Below are 17,134 nucleotides of genomic sequence, written 5' to 3'. Positions count from 1 at the left end.
GTTATTAGAGATGAATTATTAAAACAGAAATCGGGGAAAAAATAAACAGGAGGCTAATAATCCAGGGGAGCTAATAATTCTGACTTCAACGGTATAAATACACCCCAATGGCTCTTTAAAAATTTGCATTTGCCATAAAAATTAAAATGGCTCTTTGCTAAAAAGAGGTTCCCGACCCCTGTTTTTGAAAGAGCTAATGACCACAATAGTAAGACAGACCCTTACACAAATTAGCCATGATTTACAACATAAAACAAAATAATAAATAAATAAAACAAGTTAAACCATGATAATCACAATATCATTATCGTTTTTGGTAATCTCGAAAAACTATGGTTATACACAAACGTGAAATGCCAAAATAAGATAACTTAGAAAATGCTGGGTTCCAGCAGTTATGTTAAGTCATAAGGTTTGATTCAGTAAACAGCAAATGTTATGTTTTGAGTGTACTACTAGGTTAAAAGTTATTGTAGATGTTATTTTGTGCCACTATACTGTGTCAGATTTCCTACTGTAAAACCCTTGTCACACCAACCGGTCAAGCAGATTTTGGAACATGGTTCAGTAGCTTAGTTATTGGTTGATCTGTACCTTGAAAGAGCTAATGAACACAATAAGCACAAATTAGCCATGTTTTACAGCATAAAAACAAAAAAGAAACAAGTTAAACCATGATAACTACAAAATCACATTTGTTTTTGGTAACCTCCAAAACTATGGTTATACACAAACGCTAAATGCCAAAAAATGGTAACTTACACTGTAAAAAATGCTGGGTTCCAGCAATCAAGGTAACTCGTTAGTTTTGTTTACAAATGTAAGTGGATTTAACATAAAAAATTAAGTTTTCCCCTCAAAAAAAAAAAAACTTGTTTTTTGTGCTCATTTAAAATAGGTATTTTGAGTAAACAGCAAATGTATTTTTTTAATCTACTACTATAAGGTTGAAAAGTTATTGTAGTTGTTATTTTGTGCCACTACACTGTGGCAAATTTCCTACAGTACTGTAAAACCCTTCGCACCAACTGGTTAAGCAGGTTTTAGAACATGGTAGTTGGATGTTGGTTGATCTTCACCTTTTGGAAAGAGCTAATGACCACAATTTAGTCACATTATTTTTATTTAGTAAACGTAGACAGGGAAGCACACTTCATCTTAATTATCTAAAATGAAAATACTGACCAAATTGCATGGCTCACAGCAGTATAAATGATGTTCATAATTCAACGGAAAGCTTTAAACAATAAGTAGCACACTATATATATTACAACAGACAAAATAGTGTACTGAATTTATTACATTTATCTTCAATGTACATACAGTACAAAATATGAGGTTGTTTTTACATCTGAATTTTCTATAAAAAAAATACTTTAATGCATGCATGGAGGTGCTATTACTTAAAAAAAATTAAGTAATAGTAATTTACAAAAAAAAAAAAAAAGGTTCTCCAGTGGTTCTTTGTGGTAGTTTCGTTGGCTCGTGATAATATTGGGACCAATATTGCACCAAATGATTAGTTTTTTTTTTTTTTTTTTTTTGATGTGGTTAAGGTCGTTCCCCAATAAAGATGAGCCAAAAAAAGTGCTGTTTGTCACAATTTTTTGTTTTTTTTTCTTGTCCAAATATCTAAAAATTCTTAAATCACGAAGCATTTTCTAGACAAGTATAAAATATTGCTTTGTTTTCAGAAATAATGAGTGAAAATGACATGTTTTTCCCTTAAAATAAGAAAAGTAATCTTCCAATGGGGAAAGTGAAATGTAACCCAAAGGTACCAAAGAATAGATGCAGGTTTTGTTCAATCAAAAAAGAAAATGAGAGCACAGTGCTCCCATAACAGCATGCAATACTGATACTGTGAAGAGGAAAGTTGTTCTTTTTGTTTTATGCGCAAACAAAAGTAATCTTGTAGTTTGATAATATACTATTTAAAGCACATGATCTGTTTTGAAGAATTTTTGGAGTATTTTTCTGGACTTCTGGACGAGTTGCGGTCTGTAGCAAGTCTATTGCTGTCTATGGAGGATGAGGGAGCTCTCACATTTCACTTGAATTTTTTTTATTTGAGTTTATTTGAGTTTATTTGAGGGTTAGTAATTAAACAATTTTCTAGACAAAAAATATATATATTTCTTTTACTTACCACATTGGGAGATTTTTTTGTCCTGTTTTAAGGGGAAAACACTTAATTTTGACTTATCTCTTAATTTGTTGTTGATTGTCTAAAAATATTTCTTGATTTAAGAATATTTTAGACTAGAAACAAGACTAAAACTGTAAATAAGAAAAGCAGTGTATGATAAACGTATATTTACAATGAATATTTACATTTATCATTTAAAAATAGCCATCAGAATAAACCATACCAATATAAATAAATAGTTTAAAAAGATAGTTCACCCAAAATGAACAAATACTCACCATTTATTCTCCCTCAAGTGGTTCAAACCCACCTGATCTCACAAGGAAATGTAAGTATTTTACGTTTTGTCAGTTTGGTGGCTAATTCGTATAAGTTCAAACAGTTCGGTCGTATGTAAATGCACAATTTTAAAAAGGAGGTGTGGCACCTAACCCCGCCCCTAAATCCAACACTGAAATGATTCAACGATGATTCCTTGGATTTACAATTTTTTTCTAAGTTAAGTGGTTGTGAAAATTTTATTTTTGCTGGATTTAAACAACATTATTGAACATTTAAGATTATTAAATTATATTTGTTTGTCTAAATTCAACATATATAAATTATTTGCAACAATTTTGCAGACATCTTTTTTTTCAGTGAACATTCATTGGGGACTAAGCAATTCATACTAAATTGTACAAATGAGATCGTGTAAATTCATACGAATTAGCCACTAAATAAAAAAGTTACGAATTGCAGTGAGATTGTGTTGTTCAAACTCATTCATTTATTCATTTTTCTTCCGGCTTAGTCCCTTTATTAATCTGGGGTCGCCACAGTGGAATGAACCGCCAACTTATTCAGCATATGTTTTACACACCGAATGCCCTTCCAGCCGCAACCCATCACTGGGAAACATGCACACACACACTCATTCACTACAGTCAATTTTAGCTTACCCAATTCAGCTGTACCTATCTTTGGTCTGTGGGGGAAACAGGAGCACCCAGAGGAAACCCACGTGATTGTTTAAACTCTTTATGAGTTTTCTTTCTTCTGTTGAACACAAAAAAAGATGTTTTGAAAAATGTTAGAAACCAGTAATAATTGACTTCCATAGTAGGAAAATCAAATATGAAGTCAATGCTTACAAGTGTCCAACATTTTTCAAAATATCTTCTTTTGTGTTTGTTACAAGTGATGAGTAAACGATGACAGAATTTTCAGTTATAGATGAACTATCCCTTAAATAAATAACTTAAATAAATAAATAAATAAATAATGCCGCATAAGACACCATGACATGTAACATTAGGTATAAATAACATATACAAAGGTACTACAAAAATACCAAGGTAATTGTTGTCAGTGAACTAAACTATATCAAAAGTTGTCACATTTCTGATAATCTCTCTCCTCATTGCAGTGAACCCCAAAATAAAAAAAACAACAACAGCAGTAAATTCCCGTTAAATATCTGAAAGCTCAGCCCCATCAGGGTGTTCAGTGACTCATTGTAATGCTAGCATTCCTGAACGTTTAACACACATAAAGCTACCTCCCAGCAGCCACTATGGGTTCCCCCATCTTACCTGATCAAATGTCAGCAAACCTTCTGATAACTATGACATATTGGTTTAGCAAATATTTACCATATATGGACTGAGAGTGTGTGGATGTTGAGCAATCTTTCCATATAAGGACAAATCAAGACTGCAGTAATTAACATGAACAGATGACATTCGTTTAATAAACGTTGGCTGTTAGATGGAGAACCGAATGCACATATTAACTTTATTTGCTTATTTTTCAAGTCATTTGATGTAGTATAAAGTGAAATTAGGTGAAGGTCAGTAGGCATTCTCGCTAAAGTGTAAATCTCTCTCTTTATCTGTGTTTACATATCCAGGAATGGACAGTTTTACCCTTTTGCATAGAAAATACTATCAGTATCAGCTTAATGAATGTATAGGCTTAATTATATTCAGTATTGTCATGATCTATATATTTCACTTTATTTGACAAAAATAAAATAGGTAGCATTAGATAACTGATTAATTATCATGAAGCATTTGTTGTGTCTTTGTTAACTTTAATAGCATCAATTTTTGACTTTAATAAATGTAATAGCAAATATAATTTAATATAAATGTAATTGCAATGAACAAGTCAATGTTTGGTAACTAAAATAAACAAAGACACATATAAATATGTATGCTGTAGCTCACTGCTAGGTAATATTACAGCATGAACTGATGTTAACTAATAGGTCTTTGTTGTAAAGTGTTCTCAAAAGCTCACGATACTTTGTGTTAAATCAGTTAAACTGCTTTGATAAATTATGTTGTTGTTATGTTATTGTGTTACGTGTAGCTGCATAAAGATATTAATATTCGTATTTTGCATTAATATAATATTAATTTAACCTCAAACAAGTTAAACATTGTTTTTTTTTTTTCTTATTTTTGTAAGAGCACACATCATTTCTGTACCCCCAGCCAACAACACAGGTCTAAAAGTCATCAGAAAAAAAGGCTAAATTCACTCTAATGTTGTCATTTTCTAAAGTATTCACAAGTACTGGCATTGGTTTATTTTTTCCCCCAGAATTAAATCCCTTAAGCCATTTAATGAATGGGGTAACATGAACTAACAATCAACAAAACTGCTTCTTTATTAACTAAACTGAACAAATATGAATAAACACAGTGGCAAATTGGTAGTTAATATTAATTAAAGCGTTAACTGATGTCAACCAGTGGGTCTTTGTCGAAAAGTGTTACCAAAAGCTCACTCAGTACTAGTTGAAACAGTTAAACTGCTTTAATAATTCATTTTTATTTTCATATTGTATTATATTTATATGCATTGGCCATGATTTTTTATTTAACAATAATATTTTACATCAAACAAGTTAATACTTGTTGTTTCTTATCTTTAAGGAGCATACAGATCATTGCCATACCCCCAGACAACACTCAAATACAACAATCAACAATGCTGTTTAAAAAAAAAAAAAAACTAATTTTTAGTAACGTTGGCATACCCCAAAGAAATCCCCGTGATTACTGGCAGCGGTTTATTGCTTCCTTAAGAAAAAATTTGATTAAGCAATTTCATCAATAAGCCCAGTTTCATTTTCTTATTCTCTTTGGTACTTTGAGATTTTCAGCTTGAGCAACGGAGAGGAAGTCCTGAGATGAGAGAGTGTGTCAGCCTCGGCCCCTCCCATCTCTACTAGTATAAATGCACTTACCCCAGCTCTGGAGAGTCAGACTATTAGAAGAGTATCACTGCTGCACCAGCATTCCCAGCAAGTCAAGCGCCTTTGGATTACTTTCCACACAGACTTCTGAGGCCAACCCAAGAGTACGTCAACACAGGTATGCATTTCTAAATATGCCTTTTTGTTACTTGCTTGGGATCAATGCACAGGTTATCTGTAGTTACGTAAGAAATCTGAGACCCAGTTTTGCACATGTAAGCCAGGCAAGTGTAACTGTAGTCTTATTGAAGAGAATTTGTTGCCTGATGTAGTTGGAAGAATATACATCATTTAGTGCTTATTGGGGACCTGAAGCATAGCTGCAAGTTTACTTATTCATAGAAAGTGCAACCTCAGCTTGACATAGTAAATAAATGCATGATGAGAGTGTAAATAGCTTGGATTTTGGACTCTTGTGCAAGCCTGAGCAAAGCATGGTTGGCACAGAGTAGGGGAGTTGCATTCAGACTATTGGAGGTTGATGTCTAACAGACGATTCATTTATTTCCTTTAAGATTTCAATCAAGATGCAACTGATCCTGCAGTCAATCTTCTGCTGCTGCCTCCTGGCCGCCGTTGCACCCGGCGTGGACAGTGCGAAGCATGACCTGAAAAGAAGGTAAGCACTCAAGTCACGACTTGATTCAGTACCGATGTTCACTGTTGCTTGAAAAGTTTTCTAACGGACATGCTTTCCTCTCTTTGATACTCAGCGTCTGGCTTCAGAGATCAAAAAGGGATTTGAGTCTTCCTGCACTGAGGGCTTTAGAAAACAGGCAGTTTGTCAGACCAGACGACGTTAAAGACAACTTGAGGCCACATTCCAGGTAAGAAAAAATGCAACTCAAGTCACCGTTTTCTGTTAGAACATTAAACTTAAATGAATTGCTCAGAAATACCAGCCAGGCATTAACGTCTTCTCTTGTCTGCCTTTCCAGCACTGACATCAGCATTAGAGCAAAACGCTCCAAGAACTCCATCAACCAGTCCAGGAGATCAGGCTGCTCGCTTGGCACCTGCACGGTGCATGTGCTGGCACACCGTCTCCATGACCTCAACAACAAACTCAAGATTGGGAATGCACCCGTTGACAAGATCAATCCCTACGGGTATGGCCGCCGGCGAAGGTCCGTTCCAGAGAAAGTTTTGAGACTGCGGAAGGATGGCAGTGGGATGAGGATGGTGTGGAGCAGCTCAAACTCTCAATCGTGGCTGCACAAGCTGGAAGCGCTGCTCAGACGGACGTGAGCGTACGGGGTGGGAGCACTTGGGGACGCGGCGACAGAGGCTCGCCTGGCGACAGAGACTCCTGCCAAGAGTTCTCCAGCGCATTCTTGTCCAAGCACAGCGACTGGAAGAGCAATCCAGTCTCCTGAAGGCTGCCCTCGATGGGGAACTCCACAAAGAGAAGCAAAGAAACAATAGCAGCAGGGAGGCAAATGGAGCAACTGAACAAGTGTGCCTTGGATATAAGCAAGATATCATTGCACTGAAGTGGACTGGCCTCAGGGAAAAGCAGAACTTCCTCTCTTGGGACTGCCGTCCTGGTAATCAAGCCGGTGGGATTAGTTGTGCTAGACCAGTGTCACTGTGTCCTGAAAGACTTTGGACATAACAGGGAAAGAATCAAGATTCCAGAATGGAATACACACTCAGAGAACGACTTTGAAGATGCCAATGAGGGTGTTTCTAATTTGGAGTCGCACGTTTGGACACTGTAAGCAGGATGATCGTCTGATTGAATTGGTTATTAGAACTGGTTATATGTCCACAAGGATTGCACTCGAACTTACTTGAACATTGTTGTCGTTGTTTTTTGTAAAGAGATATGTGCAATCTATTACTTCTATCTATTAATATTATTGCGAGTATATGTATATTTGAAAAGAAAATTGTGAAGAATATCACTATTTAATTGTTTTATATAATTTTGTACTACTTCCAGAGAGCTATTTTTGTACAGGGATCAAAAATATTAGGGGCATTGAAGGTAGCATTATATATATATTATTCATGTCAAAAAGCTGTGGTATAGGATAACTTTTTTATGCATATATATATATGTGTGTGTGTGTGTGTGTGTGTGTGTGTGTGTGTGTGTGTGTGTGTGTGTAAAATGGGATCTATTTTATTTGTGTGTTTCTGTGAAATGTGAATGTTGTCATTCAATAAACTTTTGCATACAATTAAAGCTGACGTCTTCGGGAGCTTGTCTGTTTGTTCCAAAGGAAGTGAAGGTAGTAAAAGGAAAGTCTTTCCATTGTTTCTCGTCCGGATTGCCAAGTGGACAGACAGATGATCAACACCTGGTCTGGGTTATTACATGTTAAAGGGCCTGGAGGGCAAACAGGGTGCCAAGTGCTTTCTGTTTCAATACCTTCTCTAGATGTAGTAGGTAGTAGATGGAGAAATCTGTTTCTGAAGGAAGAGTGGGCTAGGGTTGTGTTTAATGGCTGCTCTACATGGGGTGGGTTTCTGGATGTAGAGCAGAGGTGAGAGGCGCTCCATACCACATTCCACTTCAACACATCATTTTCATTCCAATCTTAATGAGAAGGAACTTCTGAAATGCACTCTTTTACTGTTGCACCCCTGTAACCCTAATTTAAAAGCACCATATGATGCTAATCACAAATGAGCACGTACACAGAAGAACACTGATAATCTCAATTTAACAAGTGTCCACTGAATACAGGTTGAAACCAAAGACGGTTCTGCTACTGAATTTTATTTATAAACTGCCTTCATCAAAAATTTAGATGTTTTTAAATCTATAAAAGCTTAGGTATTTAGTGTTACTTGATTAGTATGAAATGCTAACATGTTTGTGATGTCAGAAAGCTAAAAATAGCCTATTTTTTTTCCGTGTTCTACTGGACATACTGCCACTGTTTACCTCCCCAGGTGAACAATTATAGCTTGCAAGTTTTTTTTTTTCTTAGCTGCCAATTGAAAATAGGCACTCCCTTAAAATGTTGTGGTTGCTGAAATATTTGAAGCCCCAAGTGAAACATTTGGACTTTTTCTTCAAAATGAGTGTTTGAATAAACTTTTAAGGTGTTTTCAAGAGGGTCAGATGCTGTAATAAATCATATTTCCGACCTTGTGGCTGAAAACGTTCGCAGGCACGCGGTCTTCATCTTGTCTTCTTATTTTAATGCTCTAGCTCCACCTTGTGGTGATTATTACTTAAGTTGGCGGGCTTTTGCTAAGATTTTGCAAATGTGTTCTGGGACTGACGCCATCTCCCTCATTCATCGACACCTCATAAATCTTCACCACTTCTGTCAGCGAATTTGGACCAGCAATGAACACAACTCTTTTAAACTTTGGAGTCTGGATATTTAGATTTTTTTTTAACCAATTTAATGACCGAATATATCATCAACGTTGTGTGAAATATGTTTTGGTGGACAATACTGGAACGTGTGATAAGTATCACTTTTTATTGTGACATTTGAATAGTGTCAACATTTTACTGACAAATGTCCAGAATTTGTCCCATTCATGAGCTAATTTGTCTTATTTTGACTGCTATGCCAAGCTTTAAGACCAATCTGAATCCGCTTCGGTGTGACTTTAGCTAATGAGTTTTGTCCAATGCTAACAAATACATTTTTCATGAGTCCAACATCCAGCTGTGCGAGAAAATACAAGATCTGATGTAAGAGAAGTCATCTTTTGCTACTGTATTGTTTTTGAATAGAGAAAACAAATCTTGAACCTTACTCTTAAAAAACAAAAACCGAAAAGCACCAAAAGCGGCCCATAGTAAAATGGAGTTGAATAATACTATTTTGGCTATTGTTGTTACATGAATTTTCAAATTTACTTTTTTTCTATTTTTTTATTTTAATTTTTTTTACAAGAGAGGCTAGAAAAGTGTAAAGCTCTACATTATTATTATTATTTTATTTTTGTAATTGAAATGGCCAAATTCTGACTGGGAAAAGTTGAATGCGCTGGACAGTTAGTTATTTGCCTAATACCCATCAGATTATGCTACCAACACTATATTTGAATAGTTCTGATGTGTAGATTAGGTAGGTTAGTGCGATATTACAGCTTCATATCACACATTAAAATTTACACTTGTAGCAAAATCTGAGGGGTAGCATATTCATGCGTGTAGCCAGGGGGGTTCGAGTGGTTCGAACGGCCTAAAGGTCCAAAATTTGTCCGTTTATATATTTTATGTAATTTAATATTATATAATATATTTAATATATAATTAAAATATTTATAGTCAATATATATTCCCGTCATGTCTGTGTTTTTGAGGCTGGGAGGTTCGGAGGACCCACCCCTAACTGACAAAGGTCCAGAATTTGTCCCAAATATGAGCTCATTTGTCCTATTTTGACTGCTGTGCCTTCATAAATAATAAAAATAATTCATCGAAAAAGGCTTTAAGACCAAACGGAATCTTCTGTCAGAGAAGTCTTCTTTCACTACTGTATTGTTTTTGAACAGAGAAAACATTTTACAGGTAACTTTATTCTAAATCTTGGACCTTATTTCTGAAATAAAAACGAGCAATAAAAAGGTGTGAAGCACCAGAAGCACACAAAAATATATTGGCTATTGTTAATATCCAGGAATTTTTAAATGTACTATTTTTTTAATTCTGAAGAATTCATTATTATTGTTTTATTATTATTATTATTATTATTATTATTATTATTATTATGAAATGGCCAAGTTGTGACTAAGGAAAGTTGAATGTGCTGGCCTTTTTGAATATGGTTTGTTTTTGTCTATTACAGTTTTTCTCAGTCGCTTTGGTGCATTTCTCACAACACTATTTACATTTGCACAACAGGTCATGCATTTCTCAAAACAATTAGTCATTTGTGCACATCCTAGTAGCAGTTTCTCATTCCTTTCAAGAAATTGCAAATGCTTTTGGACATGCATCAATTGCTTTCATACAACTCTCTGCTGTTTATAACATTATCATCTGCTTATGTCATGTCAGTCAAAATGAACTAAAGTTGTAAATGCTGAATAGTCATTCAATATAAAACTAATAGTCCTCCTTACATTACTTGAGTCATTACATACAAAAATGTTGAACTTGATGTCAAAATCGGTCAAGCAAACTTCATAAAAAACAATTTAATCTTTATTTTCTTGAAAATGTCTTTAAAATTGAACAATTTGATGAATGATTTACAGACCTGTGTATGTTATAGGCTCAGTTACAATATGTTCTGCAATATTGTTTACAGTTGTGCACAGCTCTACCCAAAGGGAGTTTATGTTTGTTGTAAATAAGGGTGTGTTTATTCTTTTGCACAATGCTGTGAATAAATTAGGATTGTAAAGAGCATGTGCAGTAAAAATGTGAAACATACATATTCAGTGTCTTGTACTCAGATGCCTCACTAAATATAGTGATGTCTAACTTTACTGTAGTTTTTAAATGGCTGTGCAAATAGTACAAAGTGCTGTCTAGAGCATTTTCAGCAAGTGTCACCAAAATCTGACTTTTTTTGCATTGAAAAAATGTACAGAATAAAGTGTCATAATGAAAACATGACTAAGCCATTTGACTATCTTGTTCATAAACAATGGTGTCAGGACCTTTCATTTTGATGATACTGACACTTTGATTGATATGAATACTTGCTTTTGAGGAATGAACTATCCATTTTGAGCATGTGACACGGTTTTGCAGGTTATCAGCTAGGTTTTGCAGTTTGCACTCATTGTTTTGCAGTTTGCATTAACTGTTGTGCAAATGTAAATATTTTGAGAAATTCACCAAAGCGTCTGAGAAAAACTGTAAATGACAGTAGGCTACAAATTTTTTTTTACTTTAAAACTTTAACAGATTGCTATTTTTTTCCTAATGATATATGATGTAACAAATATGTCTTGTTTTATTTTTTTATTGCAATTCTTTAGGAAATATTTTTAGTACATCAAAAAGTGTGGTTATGATGACATCTGACTAGCTAATCCAGCAAAAAAAAAAAAAAAAATACTAAAATGCAGTATTTAAATCTCATAGTTAAATAGAAACTAAGGTGTATATCTGCAAAAAGGTCCACTTTTGAGAAAAAAAGAACCACCCCTTTCACCAGGCTGGCTACGGGCCTATGCGTCATCAAAATGTGCTACCTACTTTTTGAATGGGAGGTAGGACAATCTTACAAGGTAGGACAAATCTTTTATACAAGGGAGGATGGACGTCTTTCAAATTTGGTTGATTTATATTATTATTTCCAAGTCACAAAGCTAAAATCCTCTCAGACTACTTTCTTAAATTCAATTAAATTCAATTCATGTTTATTTATATAGTGCTTTTCACAATGTAGATTGTGTCAAAGCAGCTTAACATATTTCTAGTAAAGTTCAGATTTCAGAGTTGAAGTTCAGTTTAGTTTAGTTCAGTGTGGTTTCATTTTTACTGCTGAAAGTTCAAACACTGTGGAGCAAATCCACCGAAGCGCAGCTCCACAAGTCCTGATCCAAGCAAGCCAGTGGTGACAGTGGTGAGGAAAAAAACTTCACCAATTAACAAAGTGAAGGGAAAAAAAACTCGAGAGAAACTAGGCTCTGTTGGGCACGACCATTATTCTTCTGGCCAAATTTCCTGTGTGTAGCTGCAGTCTAGGTGAAGAAGAGAAGCTGGACGTCCATCGTGGAGAAGCTGCAGGGCTGAGTAGGGCACTGGCGGAAGTTCAGGCTGGCCCACAGGATCAATACGAGAACTCGTTGTCATGGTGGTTTTTCAGGAATCAGTCTCATGCACTCCATTCATCCATGATGACCACAGCATCAGCTTAGGATACGGCCTGGTCCAGGATTATGAAACCTTGGGATCATCACTTTACAGGTCTTGGATGGCAACATGATCGCTTGAACATGACAATGGGTTCACAATAATCAAATGGCTTCAATAGTATCAGTTGCTTTCATATGATTGACTTTATATATATATATATATATATATATATATATATATATATATATATATATATATATATATATATATATATATATATATATATTTTTTTTTTTTTTTGATTACCCTTTCTGTGCTGAACTTTGTGTGGTTTATTCATAAACTAATTTCGAGAGGATCACGTGCTTATAATCAACACGGCTGGCTCCTTGTTAGCTCCGTAATCAGCCCTATTAGATGATTACGGAAGCATTATAAATAACCTGAGTTTTCCACTCCAGTCATCTTCGTCTTGAAGCTCCCCCCCTTCCACCCCTACATCCTCCCACTTTTTCTGATCGGGCGACACGGTGGCCCAGTGGCTAGCACTGTTGCCTCACAGCAAGAACACCGCTAGTCCAACCCATCGGGCTGGTTGGTGTTTCTGTGTGGAGTTTGCATGTTCTCCCCGTGTTCGCGTGGGTTTTCCCCGGGTTCCCCGGTTTCCTCCCACCGTCCAAAAACATAAACCATAGCAATCGACTAAAACAAATTATCACCCAATACAACCTGAGTTACACTTCTCACGGTGACAAGCAGGGGAGTTCTCGAGACCTACCTGACCTCGAATTCCCCTCTCGCCCTTCTAACGGGAGGGAGCCCCGGGCTCGAGGATATTACGAGCTCAGGGCTCTCTCCCGGGACAGCATGCCAAATACGCTTTATTGATTATCAGCTAAGTGTGAACTCTTGAAAGAAAAAAAAATCTGTAGAGATTATAGAATCTGAAAAAAAATGCTACTTATTTTGCTCTACAATGCTCTACTTTTTTTTAAGGTTTACAGTACAAATCCATTAATGTTTGGGAAACAAATCTACAGTAGCTCTCTCACATAATACATTCACTCAAAGACCAAAAAACAACACTTTTTTATTGTATTGTACATAATCATTAAATCAACACAATCTAAAATATAAATATTGTTCCATATTATTACTGAAACGAAAATAAAAACTGCATCAACATATATTTAGACATTTAAATAAATAAATGAATGAATGAATGAATGAATTAATGAATGAATGAATGAATGAATGAATGAATGAATGAATGAATGAATGAATGAATGAATGAATTAATTAATTAATTAATTAATTAATTAATAAGACTGATTGAAGGGGTCAAAAATATGTGGGCACGAATTACGAAAATAATTACATCTATACATTTTTAACACTATTGTTATTCGAGGACACTTGTACACATCCCCACAAGGGGGCAATAATGAATTATGACAAAGGAAGAAAGGATGTCAGCACGATAACACATAATACATCTCTTTAAACCAATATCTACTTACTTAAAAAGCTAAACATCTCTTAAAGAAAAAAAAATCTTAATGTAAATGTAATTTGACACTTACTGTAGATGTGAGGTGGAAGACTGGTTGATGTTCTGATAGTCTCTTTCTCACTGTGAAGTCAATTTGACGTGCCATATCTCAGGCATCACTGGGGGGCAGAACTGAGCATGTTGTTTTCCCCTGTCATTTCTTTCCAGGGAGAACTTCATGGGTTTATAATTGCAGTGCAGCAGCAGAGGACACATATTTCTGTAAGATATGCAGCCGGGTAAGTGCTTCAATAAGATTACTAAGATTTATCCAGATACTAATCAATGTACATTTGTCTTGATCTTCAGTAATTGTAACAATGTTTATTAATATCATACATTTGACTGTTTTGTTATCATTTATTATTGTTATTTTTGCAACAATCTATTAATGGTGAAAAAGAGACAAAACTGCATTAAATCTGTTTTAAAAATACTAATGTAGGAAATACTCATCGATCATTTCTGCTATGCTCCAGGCCTGAGCACACAGGAAATGATGCGAAGACTCCAGACACCCATTGCGAAGCAGCTCTCCAGTCCATGTTTGGGAAAGGGTGAGATTTTATCATATCCCTATCTTCATATTCTCCTTCAAGAATTGTTTTTAATGGGATTCTTTTGTCATTGCAACCCTTTTTTATCAAATAATTGTTCAGTGCAGAAATTGTGTCTGATTCTTACCAAATGAGAGAAACAATGAATGTTATCAGAGTCCTAAAAAGAAACATTGCTTAATCCAAAACACTACTTAATTCATTCTAAGGAGATAGTGATGTAGCAATATGATTTAATTGTACAAGTACAAGTTAGATGTTGGTATGACACAGTGAAATGGCAATGAAGTAGAATAGTTTCATTAGTAAAAGAGAAAAGCTAGCAGTTTTAGATTAAGATTAGTACAAACACTGGTCCTCTGATTCCTATCTGCACCCCAGCTACAAATTGTTCTCCAACTATATTAACAAAGTTTTTATCTCATACTCATTTCCTTCGGAAATATTTGATTTGCACTGAAGATTGAATCTCGCACTGCTCTCACGGTAGTCTTTACATACGTCAGCAAGCACTAAGAGGTATTACTGTATATATTATACAGTGCATGTTTAAATCAAGAATTGTGGCCACATTTCAACCATTTTACATGAACTTTTTTTAAACTGCAATGACATAAAACAAATGTATATTTTAAAGTATAGTAAACTGAATACATTGTTAATGTAAAATAATGCAGAATGCTTAAATGTGATAGGGAACATTTGATTTGGTTATTTTTTTCACTTACAGAATTGACATTTCCACAACTTTGTGCTTTAGCTCAAGATGCTAACCTCAAAACTTATTTTTATGCATTTTATCATATTATTGTTTTAAAAAAGTGAAGAGGAAATTCACAGTAATAGAGTTAACCTAATCACAGTAAAATTTATTTATTCATAGCATCACACAGTTGCTGCAGATTTGTCGGCTGCACATCCACGATGTGAATCTCTCATTCCATCACATCCCAAAGGTGCTCTATTGGATTGAGTTCTGGTGACTGTAGAGGCCATTTGAGTACTCATTTGGTACTAATGGGCCCAAAGGGTGCCAAGAAAATAACCCCCACACCATTACACCACCACCACCAGCCTGAACCGTTGATACAAGGCAGAATGGATCCATGCTTTTAGTTGTTGATGCCAAATTCTGACCCTACCATCCGAATGTCGCAGCAGAATATGAGAGTCATCAGACAAGGCAATGTTTCTCCAATCTTCTATTGTCCAATTTTGGTGAGCCTGTGTGAATTGTAGCATCAGTTTCCTGTTCTTAGCTGACAGGAGTGGCACCCGGTGTGGTCTTCTGCTGCTGTAGCCAATCTGCGTCAAGCTTCAGAGATGCTCTTCTGCATATCTCGGTTGTAATGAGTGGTTATTTGAGTTACTGTTGCCTTCCTATCAGCTCGAACCAGTCTAGCCATTCTCCTCTGACTTCTGGCATCTACAAGGCATTTGCGCCTACAGAACTGCCACTCACTGGATATTTTCCTTTTTTTCTGACCATTCTCTGTAAACCCTAGAGATGGTTGTGCATGAAAACCCCAGTAAATCAGCAGTTTCTGAAATACTCAGACCAGCCCGTCTGGCATCAGCAACCATGCCACATTCAAAGTCACTTAAATTACCTTTCTTCCCCATTCTGATGCTCAGTTTTAACTGCAGCAGATCGTCTTGACCATGACTACATGCCTAAATTCAATGAGTTGCTGCCATGTGATTGACTGATTAGAAACTTGCGTTAACGAGCAGTTGGACAGGTGTACCTATTAAAGTGGCCGGTGAGTGTACAAATACCAAGGCTATCTCACAGCAATTCGTAACCTTTTAGTACTGTACGTTTTTCTTGTCCCTGAGTACGGTTAGGTTTAGAGGTGGGGTTTGGTGCTATGTATAATTACTGATTTTATATAATACAAACTAAAATATCTTAAATAAGGATAAGTCGTGTCCTTACAAAGGGTGTTCTTTTGTTAAACTCTTTTAGCTTGATGCTCAAATGCTAATATACAACCCGATATAATTTGTGCAGTCGGTGCTTCATCAAACAGACCCACAGGTGCAAGAAAACAGAGTGGTAGCCATTCATTATTTACACAAGCATTTACAGCCTCAGTGTACTGTAGCAAGGCCCTTGAACAGACTTGCACAGCTTATGTTACAGATCGCAGCTGAGCAGCTGAGGTTTAGCTCATATACTCATCAACTCTGAAGCTGAAGCCATTAAGACCTGCCCGTACTGCATTAATCTCTCATAAAGCTTTGCACCGCACAGACCCTCAAATCCGAGTGTCACATGATCCAGAAGTCCCTATGATCGATACGAGGGAGAGATGGAGAGATATTCAAGCTGCACCTTAATTCCGTACAGACAAATCCACTTCCAGTTCCTCCCCCCCAGCTCCCGCCCCAGCAGCTTGAAATAATACCCAACACATCACTAGGATTGTAGCGCGTCCACGTGACCTGTCTCCAAGTTTCAGGTCAGGCTGCCACGCGCACTTGGTCTGACAGCATTGGTTGGGTGGGTTTTTGCAGTTGGAGCATTACCGAACGATTACCGAAACATAAAGGACAACAGGTAAACCCTTTGCTTTTACAGTCTATATTAGGCCATGTGTGTGTGTGTATATGCAGAAGTGGATCATGCTGTGTTTGAGAAGACAATGAGCTGTATGGCTTGTTTGCTCAATGGTTTCAAATGGATGTGATACAAATAGATGTTAGGCATGCTCCCATGCTTTGGGACAACACGAACAGCTCCCTTTCTGTCAACACTCAGATGTAAGCTCTGAGGTAAGCGGGGGGTGTCAGATTCAGGGGGTGATTACCTCAGGACTTTTAGTGACATGATGCTCCATGTAGGACTGTTTATCTGGGGCTGAAATGATATGTGCCTAAAAGCAAGGTCAGT

The 17,134-nt window shown here is 36.1% G+C and overlaps 2 protein-coding genes across 8 annotated transcripts in view; both read left to right on the top strand.

Annotated features, from left to right (window-relative positions):
- The first annotated feature begins 5,395 nt into the window (after positions 1–5,395).
- On the top strand, positions 5,396–7,592 carry adma (adrenomedullin a). The gene is made up of 4 exons (NM_001326709.1): positions 5,396–5,514; positions 5,912–6,015; positions 6,110–6,223; positions 6,335–7,592. The coding sequence occupies exons 2-4, from the start codon at positions 5,924–5,926 to the stop codon at positions 6,642–6,644; spliced, it is 516 nt and encodes a 171-aa protein (NP_001313638.1). The 5' UTR covers positions 5,396–5,514; positions 5,912–5,923; the 3' UTR covers positions 6,645–7,592.
- A 6,223-nt stretch (positions 7,593–13,815) lies between these two features.
- ampd3a (adenosine monophosphate deaminase 3a) overlaps positions 13,816–17,134 on the top strand; it is a 32,852-nt gene continuing 29,533 nt past the window's right edge. For 4 of the 7 annotated variants that reach the window (XR_015496476.1, XR_015496474.1, XM_087262223.1 and 1 more), the window contains exon 1: positions 16,721–16,801. Coding sequence is in view for 2 of the 7 variants with exons in the window: in XM_087262219.1 (XP_087118345.1) it covers positions 13,911–13,920; positions 14,161–14,238 (88 nt within the window). In the remaining 5 variants the exon portion in view is untranslated. Of the gene's footprint in view, positions 13,921–14,160; positions 14,239–16,720; positions 16,802–17,134 lie in introns of those variants that run through there. The other 3 variants (XR_015496472.1, XM_087262219.1, XM_087262218.1) reach the window with 1 other exon arrangement.

This window comes from Danio rerio, chromosome 7, assembly GCF_052040795.2.
Source record: "Danio rerio strain M-AB ecotype USA chromosome 7, GRCz13ab, whole genome shotgun sequence".
NCBI lineage: Eukaryota > Metazoa > Chordata > Actinopteri > Cypriniformes > Danionidae > Danio > Danio rerio.
The sequence above is the reverse complement of the archived record's forward strand: the minus strand, read 5'-3'. Positions and strand labels throughout refer to the sequence as shown.